This window comes from Amblyraja radiata, chromosome 4 (genome assembly GCF_010909765.2).
Source record: "Amblyraja radiata isolate CabotCenter1 chromosome 4, sAmbRad1.1.pri, whole genome shotgun sequence".
Taxonomy (NCBI): Eukaryota; Metazoa; Chordata; class Chondrichthyes; order Rajiformes; family Rajidae; genus Amblyraja; species Amblyraja radiata.
Genome location: NC_045959.1, coordinates 40,782,886 through 40,796,035, shown reverse-complemented (window position 1 = coordinate 40,796,035; position 13,150 = coordinate 40,782,886). Strand labels below are relative to the sequence as shown.

Sequence of the window (13,150 nt, the reverse complement as noted above, 5' to 3'; positions counted from 1 at the left end):
CCCCCATGAACTGTATTCACGCACATCGACCCGGCACAGACATATTTGCACTTTAGACTGTTTTACTGTTCTCTTTATTTTTAATAAATCATGTTTCTCGGTGTATCTAAATTTTATTAGTTCTTTTCAAGTTATAACGAGCGGATGGAAGCTGCATACCAAATCTCGTTGCACCTATGTGCAATGACAATAAAATATATTATTATTATTATAATTGTGTAGCCAAAGACTACACTCCTCCATTATCAATGCCTTCATCAACGTTCATGTTATCTGTAACCTTTCTCACCATATCTCCTACGTTGATAACCAGATCATTGGCGTACGCAGAAAAAAAAAGTATTGGAATGTTCCTGAAGTTCACCACTTCCAGCTTCCAAACGCAGAAACAAAACTCTCAAACATTACGACTTCTTCCCATCATAAGCCAATTTTGGATCCATTTTGTGAAATTGCTCTGGGTCTCATGGTTGCTTAAGTTTTGACCAGCCCCCCACATAGTCCCTTGTCAAAGGCCTTACTGAAGTTCAGGGTCACTCTTTGAACCACGTTACCCTCATCAACACACTAAATCACTTCATTGAAAAAATTAATCAGTTAAACACAAATAAAGCCTTGCTGACTATGAACACAAAGTGCTGGAATTACTTAGCGGGTCAGGCAGCATCTCCGGAGAAAATAAATAGGTGACATTTCAGGTTGGGACCTTTCTTCAGATTGATTGTGGTGGGTGGGGGGGAGAAAGCTGGAAAAGAGGTGGGAGTGGGACAAAGTAGCAAGCGATAGGTGGAAACAGATGAGTTAGATACAGATTAGGGGATAATCAAAAAAACCCTCACCTATATCCATCAATCACTTGGCTGGCTTACAGAAATAAGTAAATGCAATTTCAAACTGGTCCTACTACAGAGTTAAAATATAGTGATATATAAACTGATTTGGAAGTGGTCAATGCTGTTTTCATTGCTTGAGTCATGGAAGTTTCCAATAATGCATTGAAACCTGGAAATCCACGGTTATATATACCGGATTAAATACATTCATACTAACAATCAGGGTTTGCAAGCTTTAATGAGTCTTAGTAAAGAAGACACACAAACAAGAAATTATCTTCAATTGCACTTGTAGTTTATTATTTCTTCTGTTTAGTATTGTCAACACACACCAGAACACTGTAACCGAACACGACAGCTTTCTTTACCGTCCAAAAATTAATGGCTTCAGCACTGGAAAGTGCTCACAGAAACAAAGCTGGAAATCTGATTTGTCCTCGCTCCATTATGCAACATAAAATATAAAATATCACTGTAAAGATTAAAATCTACATTACTTAAGCACTTTATTTAGTAACTAAAGTGCCAGCATATTGAGCTTATCAAATTAACCTAGTTTTTAGATTTTATTGTGTTTAAGGCATGTAATGTTGACCTTATAGTTTCTCATGTACAGATGCAGTACATAATAAATAGATGTAGGATGTCACTGTTGATTATAGAGATTGCTGTTTGAAATATTTGAAGGGTAGTAAGTTAATATTTTCAGGCAACGTTTAAATCAATCTCATAAGCAAAATGCATATCCTAACCTCGACTCATGCATGCAAACACACACTCGGCCACACAAACAAATCCTCATGTGTATTCACCCATGCATACACCCATACAAATAATCTATCACGTGTGCAAACACACGAGCAAAATAATGCCTGCATGCATGTGCGCACATACAATAATGCACACATTGTCCACGCATGCACACAGGAACCTCACACTCATACACACAAACATACCCAAGCAGTCACACGCAAATACACACAAAAGCGCTTGCAATCCAAATTTCTTATTAATATTGCTAATCAACTTAACTTGATTTAAAAGATGTATCCTTTCTAAAACTTTACTAACTATTCTTTTTGGGGAATAAACAATAGGATTTAAGTGACAAGACATATACATTTAATCCAATTTTTTATATTAGACTTCTTTAAAAATTGAATAACTTTATACTCAAAGCTTCAAGGAAGCTGATAATAAAGATGTCTGAAAAGATCTCTCAAGACTTGACAGAAAGTAGCAGAGCTTGTTTAGACTAATCTCAACAGTAATATGAACTTCTCGAACCTTGCAACTGAACACTTCAACAATGAAGGGATCAAAATGCTCACGTGAAAATATTTTGAATATTATTTATAACACTGAGCTAAAGAGGCAATCTAGATAGCTTGGTTCACAGAACTTCAGACTGTGAAGTTATACACTTTTTGCCAGCAGTAAACTCAAAGAATATCCTGAACATTCCAGGGCAGTAAAGTTGACAACAGCTCAGCTCAGCTGAGTTTAAGCTACAGAGTCACTAATTCTGTCAGTTTAAGGAAGGAAAATCCTTCAGAACAGTCTTTAGAAAGCGCCGATCTCTGTCCCCCAGGGTCTGTAGGGCTTGCCAATGTGGTTCGTTGGAGTCTGAGCTGATGAACTGAATGTACTGGGAGAAATCAAGGGGAAAGTGCTGAAAGACAGAGGAAATGCAGATAAGGATGACATTGAGAACAAAGGAGGGGACAGTTTGGTGGAGGAGGTAACCACTGGTATGACTGGACCGACACTGCAATTAGGAGCCACCCTATGTGGAGACGTATCAGTGTGTGAGGAAGCACCGATCCTGGTTTGATGGCGAGGCTCTGTTGAAGCCGTATTGCTATTGTTATGGACAACCTGTGGCATCAGGAGCGGATGCAGATGGTGATGTGGGTGGTGACTGAAGCCATTGCCCCAGGAAAGATGTCCAATGCTTGGGGGGGCAGTGCTTGCAGCTTCCCTCTGAGATGCGTAGTTGTTGAGGTGAGAGACCAGGCGAACACGGAGAGGATCGGAGTTCTCCAGGCCTTCGATAATACTCAAGTACCGAGCTACTTCAGCCAGACATTCGCGAAATCCTAGGCTGCGGTAGTCCATGGCCAGAGCATGAGCATCAAAATAACCTAGAAAATCAAATAAAACATATTTTGCTTTGGAAATACAATAGTAATCATGTAGCCATTATTGGAGACTTCTGAAGCTTTCCTCACAAAGGGCCTTTCTTACAAGAAAAATCCTATTTGCACAATTCTAAAATAACAATAATTTACATTTACATGGTAACATGGGAAAAAAAGTCATAGCTGCAAAATCAGACAAAGTAGGTAATGAGCCAATAAGGAATAAATTAGAGCAGCTTCAATAAAATGGAAGGTGGAAGGTTTTAGAACATCTTTATGTTCCATCCAAGACTGATTTTCCGTTAGTCTACATTAATAAAGTTCAAATCAAAACAAAATCAACTTAAAAGCACTCGTTTAAAAAAAATTAAAGTGAGTTCCCGGAATTGTATAAAATATGTAAACGTTCGCTCAATTTATAACAGTTAAACTGAGGTGGGAAAATCAAACTGGTGAAGCTTCGAGTTATGAGTTAGGAAGTTATTCTCTAAAGTTCTTCACAGCCCTACACAAGCAAGTTAGGAACTTCAATTTCAATCGAGAGCTCATATTTCAGCTGGGGGTCCAGCATTCTTCAAGTAGTCAGTGTATACAAGACATATATATATATTTTAAACTGTTACCTTTGCCACCGGCCGCATGCAGCATCTTCAAGTGATCAACAGTCATTTGCAAAATTTCTGCTTTCTCGAGTTTGGCGGATCCCTGCCAAGAGGTGGTTACAATTAAACGGTTGAAATTGACTGTGCAAATACACGTACACGCTCCACGATGTAGTTATTACATCGGTGCTTTTTTTAAATTGTGAATCAGCTTTATATCAATCTAAGAAATACTTAAATAACTTTTTTCTTAAGCACCTTAATCGATTTTGTTCCAGGCCATCTTTTAATTAACAATTAAAAATATTTCACATACTTGTTTCTCATAAGCGCTGGGCACCAGTCTTCGTAGTTCAGACAGGCTGTTATTAATACGATCCCGGCGACGTTTTTCTATGATCTACATAAAAGAGAGGGTTTTTTTATTGGAATTATTCAGGCAGGACACGTGTGAGGTTTTTTTTGTGCGGACTTCACGCAGCGAATGCGATGGTGTTTCTTGTGTGAAACTTACCCCGCGCCTCCTTTTCCTGGCCAGGACTTGGGAAGTGGTGCTGGGGGACATTGAGCCGGTGGCCGTGCTGGAGTTCCTGAAATTCAATCCAGTAAAGCGGAATCAGCATTTTATCACAGGTGCAAAACTTCTGCAAAAGTAGTTTCCTTCAATTGGAAACTTGCAGCCCGGGGTCCGTTTAAAGAATAAACCAATAAATTCTGAGACGCAACATACAGAAATGAAATATTAATTTTGCGGAGCAAAGATTTTATAATCGTTTTAACGCCTGGCATTAATATTCCAGTTAAAATAAATTTCCACAAATAAAATACTCCAGTTAAAATACATATCCACAATTTAAATACGCCAGTTAAAATACATATCCACAATTAAAATATTCCAGTTAAAATATATTTCCACAATTAAAATACCCCAGATAAAATATTTTCAACCTCCAGATTTCAGCATAAACTCTATCATTCCTATTAAGATTCCACTAACATGAAGCATTACCCATTTTCATCGGCACTTTCTTTCTCCACTTCGATCGTTTCGTCCAGTTCACTATCCGACGAGCTATAATCGTGAGTTCTCTTCATGTTTGGTGCAATTGTTCCCGTGTGCCCTGTAACATTAATGGAGCTTGCAGCAGATATTGCCCGCTCGGCTGCCTGCAGCAGACTGCTGGCTTTTCCCACGGTATTGCACTTAGCAACTCCTCCGCTGACCTGTCAGCCCCCGCCCGCCAGCCAGCGCTGGCGGCGATTGACACATCGCACCGCCCCTTTGCCCGGGGCTCGCGCTCTGGGGGCCGGTGATTGACAACTGGGCCCTGCACTGGGGGAGCGCTACCCCAGGAGCCGCTGCTGCCATTGGTTCAGAACGCTGCCCCAGGCCGCGCGCTCCGCCGTCACACACGCGCGGGTCGTGGGAAAGTTGCGGCGGCGGGCGGGCGGCGCTCGCATGAAAGTAGCAATTGGCCTGGGCGACTGTCGGTCTGCGGCCGACCGTGTGAACGGTAACATTAGCCCGCTCCGAGGCACGCCAGCCAACTCCAGCAGCAGCGTCGCCCCTCCCCACCCTGCCTTCACTCATTGTGCACTTTGCACCAGCCCAACTCACTCACATCACTCGTTTTGTATAGCGACATCCGCACTCCTGAGACAGAAAGGCAACGCAACCCGCCTTCTCTTCTCCAGTTTCATTTATACAAAGGGTTAGCGATGGGAACCATGCAATGCAGAACTTCACTCCATGCAATGCAGAATTTTACTTCATGCAATGCAGAATTGAAATTAGAAACATAGAAAATAGGTGCAGGAGGAGGCCATTCGGCCCTTCGAGCCAGCACCGCCATTCATTGTGATCATGACTGAACTTAAATCCATGCAATACAGAATTTTACTTCATGCAGTGCAGAATGTCATGCAATGCCGAACTTCACTTCATGCAAAGTAGAATTTTACTTCATGCAATGCAGAACTTTGCTCCATGCATAAATCTGTCAGCCGATCTAAACAGCAGTTAGAAATCATGGTTTACCCAGAAGCTACAAGATGCTATGGGGCCCAAAGATGAAGTGCAACATCCTCCAAAGATTATGAGGTGCAACACCCTGCCCGTATTTATAGCCATGTACGCCGGGCCGGGTATGGTTAGGAAATGCAAATATGTCTTTGTCGGAATCCGTATGCCAAGTCGTGGCACGATAATAAAAAAAAGGTATCGCGGGTCAATAAATGATAGACATTTGCGATTTGCAGCATCACAGTTTCAACTGTAATTCAAAAAGAAAGCTATAGACGTTGTAAATCTGAAACAAAACACAGCAAGGCAGGCAGAATCCATGAAAAGAGAAACTATTAACTACTGAGAACCTTCGTCTGAACTGAGTTGGCAGCTTAAACCATGGCGCCGAAGGAAGTGCAGGCGGACAGCTTTCAGCACGACACGAGTAAAGAAAGTTGAAGAGAAATAAATATTTGCATTTTGTAGGATTTCGTGCAGTCATCTTTGTATTGTGAGAAATGCGGCAGTCGATTCTGCCCAATGACTTTTCACAAGTAGAAATGTAATAATAATCATTTGATCTGTTTTGGCAATGTTGCTTTAAGGGTAAATATTGACCTGGCCATAAAGAATAGCAGCAGACAATAAGTCTCGTGTGTTTCATTGAAATTGTGGCATGGCTTATTTGACAATCACCTCAGAGTTGACAGCCTTGTCTCACCCAAAACAGCACACCTCTGACATTGAGGCACTCACTGAGTTCTGCAGCGTCAGCTCCAATTTTTGCATTCAACCATTTGGAGTGGATCAAATTTCCGATAAACCAATTATTTTATTAGAAATACCGTGCCATACACATTTCAGTCTTCAGGCATCCTTCGTGTGTAAACCTAAATGACATTAGTTGGTAGAATTATGCAGAGATCATCAAAGGTAAAGAAAATGTTGTTGCCCATAAACCCCTGTAGTTGAGATGTACATGGGTGGTCCTCGTGAGTAGCTCTAAGCTAGGCTCAGCTGAGCTGCAGTCCAAGTTCTAATGTACGACTGACATAGGCGTGGGGGTCTGCCCTGTTTGTGCTTGCTAGGTCTTGACTCTCCACAAATTAACTTTAATGGCAGATTTTACTGGCAGGTAAATGCAGCACCAGAAAATCCCAGGCCGTCTATCCAAGAGTTTAGATTAGAAGAACTGCTTGTATAGGAAGGGATCATGCCCACAAAATTCTTCAGGCAGTGAATAATAGTGTTTGGGTATACCATATGCATTCTCGATTTCACAGGTAATGTATGATAATTATGTGAGCATTCTAGTTTAGGTAGGGTATATGAATAACAAATCATTAGCAATTGTCACTTGAAATAATATAATGAGGATAGGCCCAGCAGCTAAGACGAAAATGTATGAAGTCTTAACTTTTCCATAGAGTGAAGAAGTTACTATGATGGGAATGAGGGGATTTTTACCAGTTTCCTTGAATCCAAACAAATAATAATCTGCCAGCTAATCATAACAATTTTAGTGAATTATACACAAGATCATTTTTTTATTAACGTGAACTTGGCCTGTCAACACAGTAATATTTAAACATCACTATCTGTACCTTGTTCTTTATTCTTGACTGCTTTCATAATTTTGCTCCTAAATCATCAACAAAATAATTTTTAGTCATTTGATAAAGAGAAATAAACTAATTGTTACTTAGAATGCCAATGAAATATTCTGAATTGCATTCATAACATCTATCTACTTATTTTCCGTGTTGTACACAGCAGAAATTTGGACTGATAACATCTCAACAATATGCATAAAAATGGTCTCAGAAGAAGGAATAAAAAGTTACAACCGGAAGTTGCAGTTTTAGAGACAATTCCGAGTTCAGAAGTTAGAATTGCTCCTGGAAGACTGTCAGCAAATTCAGACCACGACAAAGGTTTGCCAAGAACTGAGCAAGCCTTTCTTCTCAAAGCTTAATAACTTTGTTTCTGATCGCCATGAGCTTGAAGTTTCCAATTGCATCATGTAAATCTGTTTGTCAGATTTGGGTGCCAACTGAGTTTATACAAATTGCTTATAAATATACATATATATATATATATATTTTTTTTTTTAATGTTTATCCTTTATTCTCACTTGTGCAAGCAATATGAACTATGAATGCCTAAACTTGTTGTTAATTGCACATGTAACCAGGAATCGTTCAAAATCTGTTTTAACTTATAACTTAATTAAAAAGTTTTATTCAATCATAATGTATATCTTGTACAGCTTGCATTTCAATGAGGGCGTATTCTGCAATAGTGGATGGTGAATTAAGTCTTAAACAAACAAGTCATTTTGTTAAAGGTTCCGTTCTTGGCAAACAATCACAGAAAATGCATCCAAGGGTCAAAGATTATCTTTTATAGCGGGAGGTGTTAATTATATGGTGAAAAAAAGAGCATGGGAGGAAAAGGCCTAGAAATTGACACCAGAAATAGGTGTCACTGTGGCTTCTGCAATCTCCCGTTCTAAAGTTTAGGATACAGAATATAGAATGAACATTCTTAGATAATTAGGATAATCAGAAAATGAGTTTTTTTAAACCTCGGGAGGATTTGGCATTAGAATCCTTCTAACTGTGAAAAGGTTTTCTTATATGGTGACTACCAGCATTTCTGCTGACAGTGCATCAGTGTCTGCTAACAAAAAGCAGCCCCCCTCAGCACCATTCTGCAAGTAACTGTCTTGCAGTTAATCAGATCCTGGCCTTTCTCTCTTTAACAGTGCTCACTTCTGCCTTTAATAGAGACGGGATCACCCCCCCCCCCCCTCTTCATCGCCACTGTGAAAAGATCCTGCCAATAGTGGAAAGAATTCTCTTGCTACATTTTGTAAGCAGGAACTTCTGCACTCAGGAGAATTCCTGTTTACACTGTGCAGCAGCCGGGCTCTTGTCAAACATATTGTTGGCGGATGGGGTGAAACAGATAGCAGTAAGTGAGCAAGGAGAGGAAGAAGTCTGTTAATAAAGTGAAGTGAAAGATGAGAATGGATGACCGTGGAAAGTAAAGGAAGCAGGAAATGGAAGGAGAGGGAAGAAATGAATGGGAGCGGAAAATGTAAATGCTAAGAAGGGCTTTGGCAGGGAGGTGGGAAGCAGTCAGTGTAAGCAAAGGGAAGAAGAGGGTCTGCGTGAAATGAAATAATGACAGCTTCAAAAAAGTGGGATGATGAAGGAAGAATGCAGGTCTGAACATTGGGATTGGGAAAAAAAGCATCAGCATGGAAAATAACAGGGATGAAAGTGCCGTGGTGGAATAGAAAATGGAGCGAAGGTGTATAACTGAATAGCTGAGGAGTGCAGCATATCTGTGAATTGGGAGAGAAATGTAATTACTTCTTGGAAGGACCACCCTAATTGGTCTACTGTTTTTCCTTAAGCTTAAAAATCCATAGTTGTAAAATGTAAAAATACTTTGAATTGATCTGAAAATATCAACATCAAAACTAATTCTGTTCAAGGGCTGCGTTCTGTGGGGTGGGCGTAGGGAGGTGGGCACAGAGAGTACAACTGAAAACATTTTTTAAATGTAGCATTACTTTTGGTTTCTCCCTATTTCCTTTCCTCCTGGGAAAGAGCCTACACCCAGAGATTATCCACATCACCATTTGTTTTCACTTCCTATTATGATCAGAGCTTTCTTGAGTTACTAGCTCACATGAAGCACTTTGTAGAGGATTCAATTTTTCAAGGCTGGTGTAAGTGAGCTATCTAGTCGTTTTCTTAAATGTACCCCACAGCAATCCAATCCCCACCACACCTACACCCATGCAAAAGTACAAATGGAGCTCATACTCTACCAAACCTGTGAAAAGCAATCTTTCCAAACACTGTAACAATGGAAGACAGACCTAAAATGGAAATGTTAACTGCAGGACAATGATATGCCACCATCTCTCCCCACCCACACACCCCCATGAAATGGACAGCTAACCTAATAACATCAGTCTCTCATGCTGCCATACGTTTCCACCAACCTTCCCCTGCTACATCCCACTTGCCCCAACAATGAAGGGTTACAATGATAACCTGGAAAACACGGGCCACTCCCCACATGTCTGTGCCCAACTTTCACTGACACCCAGCACTTTAGACTTTAGAGATACAGCGCAGAGCTGGCGGGAGGGTGGGCCTCAGAGAACGAAGAGAGACCAACATGACTTTAATGTGTACTTTGTAACTGTGGGTGCCAAACACATGGCGACTCTTTGTGTACTCTCACTGTGCCTACCTACATGTGACAATAAAGTGTAATTGAATCATTGAAACAGGCCCTTCGACCCACCGAGTCCTTGACCGACCTGTGATCACCGCATACACTAACACCATCCTACACGCCAGGGACAATATACAATTTTACTGTAGCCAATTAGCCTACAAACGTGTACGTCTTTGGAGTGTAGGAGGAAACCGGAGCACCCGGAGAAATGGGAGAATGTCATGGGGAGAATGTACAAACTCTATACAGTCAGCACCCAAAGTCAGGATCAAACCCTGGTCTCTGGTGCCATAAGACAGCAGCTCTACCCCTGCGCTACTGTGCTGCCCACTTGCGACCCTGGTTTACAGCGCATATGATGAAATTTACCACTATGTTCAAAGTGCCAATACAGCCTTTAGTTGATTGAGGAAGAGGAGTGTTTGGAAAATTCACTGGAAGTATAAGCCAACCAAGGTCAATGTCCATAGGGACCCCGGGCACTTTCCCTTGCAACCGCAAGAGATGCAACACTTGTCCCTTTACCTCCCCCCTCGACTCCGTTCAAGGACCCAAGCAGTCGTTCCAGGTGCGACAGAGGTTTACCTGCATCTCCTCCAACCTCATCTATTGCATCCGCTGCTCTAGATGTCAGCAGATCTATATCGGTAAGACCAAGCGGAGGTTGGGCGATCGTTTCGCCGAACACCTCCGCTCGGTCCGCAATAACCAAGCTGACCTCCCGGTGGCTCAGCACTTCAACTCCCCCTCCCACTCCGTCTCCGACCTCTCTGTCCTGGGTCTCCTCCATGGCCACAGCGAGCAACACCAGATATTGGAGGAACAGCACCTCATATTCCGCTTGGGGAGTCTGCATCCTGGGGCATGAACATCGAATTCTCCCAATTTTGTTAGTCCTTGCTGTCTCCTCCCCTTCCTCAGTCCCCCTGCTGTCTCCTCCCATCCCCCAGCCTTCGGGCTCCTTCTCCTTTTTCCTTTCTTGTCCCCGCCCCCCCCCCACCCCCGATCAGTCTGAAGAAGGGTTTCGGCCCGAAACGTTGCCCATTTCCTTCGCTCCATAGATGCTGCTGCACCCGCTGAGTTTCTCCAGCTTTTTTGTGTACCTTCGATTTTCCAGCATCTGCAGTTCCTTCTTAAACACTCCATAGGGACCTTAGTTGCTCTCACATGGTGATGTTGAATAGACTACATTACTAAAATGTCCAATAACAAACTCCATAAATAGGCACTCTATTCTGATCTCTGTCATGGGAGCAGATTACCAGGAGAACAGAGAAAAAGACTCAAGAATGTGTTCATAGCTTCCTTGTAAACTTACAGAATACTCACTGATGTTTGGGAACCTCCGACTCTCAGTTACTTGAATGTGGAGAATATACCTTCATAATGATACTGAGTACCCTGAAGCCATGCATCGGCAACAACAAGAAGTTTGCATAAGCGGCAGAGTGAGCCCAACACCTCACAGACTACTTACCCCCACTTACAGTATCTGTCTAGTCATCCCTTTCCGAATGCACCTACTGAATTGTTAGTGGTTCCCATATTATCCCTGATAGCCATCTTAGACCCCACAGAACCCAAGTGGAAGCAAGTCATCCTTGACCACGAAAGACTGTCTTCCACAGTTTACTTAGTGGCTAGTTGAACCCATGATGAATTACTTTAAAATGACTGTCTCATAAAGTAACAAGTTCTTTAAACCTCATCCACTTGAGAAAGATTTTATTTAAGAAATTATTCCAGCTCATTAAAACCAAACTCAGGCAAATTGTATCTCGGTGTAATGAAATTATAGGAACCTTTTGATCCACCTTGCATTTAGTTAATCCTTATAAACCTAGGCACAGCAATGTATATTCCTACGTGACGCATGACTAACTCATCCTCCCCATTACTTTGTGTGAGTAAATCTTATGCTTCTGGCAAATAATTGATTGCAGAAAGACATTGGTGGAAAAACTTTCTTCCGTCAGATTCAAATGTTTCTCTGCATCAACTATGCAGCCAGTTTTCATATCATCCATCATGTGCATGTATTGAAGACTTACTAATTAATATATACTACAAAAAGACTCTGACCACTGAGCCATGTTAAATCCTGCTCTTTATCAACCATTACCTTTTGCTTCCTGCCACAAGATTTACTTTATAATAAACTTGTTTCTCTGTATTGGATCTCATGAGTTTATACTTTTTCGACCAGCTTGCCATGTGGGATGTTATTTAAAGCCCTCATTATTCCTTCTTGTTACCTCCTTAGAAAATTCAATCAAGACTTTCCTTTAATAAATCCAGGCAGTCTGAATTGATTAATCTGATACTTTGTAAATGGAGTTATACTGTCCCTTGGAGTGAACTCCAATGGCCTGTAATTACTTCATTCGTCCCTTCGATTTAAACAATGGTACCACATTGGCAATGCTCCAGTCCCTAGCCACTGAGGACTGGCAAATGATTGGTAATTTCCTCCCTTAGTTCTTTTAACAACATGGCAATGTATCACCCTTTAGTGATCCCTCTGTTGCTATGTTTATCCTACCCAATGCTTCTCATTCTTTCTCCTTAATTATACATTGTTTGTGAAGACAGCAGACGTTTGGAACATGACTTGCTCACAATTAGATTTGGTAGCCTTACATTAGCAGTGATTGTCAAAGACGCCTTCATTCCCAATCCTTTTGCCTCCAGATCCCTCCAGGATACTGCCACAGACACATTCAGGATCCCACAAAGAGTGCCCCACAAGTGCATCAGACATGTTTCAGTTCATGAGTGATGGGAACAGAATTAGGCCATTCAGCCCACCAACACCATTCAATCATGACTGATCTATCTTTCCCTCTTAACCCCATTCTCCTGCCTCCTCCCATAACACCTGACACCCATACTAATCAAGAATCTATCTATCTTTGCAATAAAAATATTCATTGACTTGGCCTCCACGGCCAAGTATCTTTTGAGTAGTTTGTCACTTTGTCAACAATTACACCATTCCGAATGAGCAGGTGCACAGGCCCATGCTCACCAACTCTGGTTTCCCACCCTCTTCCCCACCAGCATTCAGAATTTATCATTGGCAAGAGAACAAGATACCATTGGGCTCTTCTGAACAACCCATCTACTCTTTGTGTCTGTCTGGTAATCACCCCATCCTTATCCGCCAGCTGATCCCATGATTGCCAAGAACACCAGCTATAATGGAAAAATGTGACTTGATGAGAGCATTAAAGATGCACAAATCTATGTCCATCAACACTTTTGATGCCATCAAAAGTATCTTGTAATTTGGGGAACTGGGCATTA

The 13,150-nt window shown here is 41.5% G+C and overlaps 1 protein-coding gene across 1 annotated transcript; it reads right to left on the bottom strand.

Annotated features, from left to right (window-relative positions):
- Positions 1-1,106: 1,106 nt before the first annotated feature.
- hey1 (hes related family bHLH transcription factor with YRPW motif 1) lies at positions 1,107-5,066 on the bottom strand. Its single transcript, XM_033019247.1, has 5 exons — positions 4,586-5,066; positions 4,091-4,166; positions 3,893-3,976; positions 3,598-3,679; positions 1,107-2,977 (listed from the first exon to the last, which is right to left on the bottom strand). The coding sequence occupies exons 1-5, from the start codon at positions 4,669-4,671 to the stop codon at positions 2,397-2,399; spliced, it is 909 nt and encodes a 302-aa protein (XP_032875138.1). The 5' UTR covers positions 4,672-5,066; the 3' UTR covers positions 1,107-2,396.
- Positions 5,067-13,150: the final 8,084 nt, after the last annotated feature.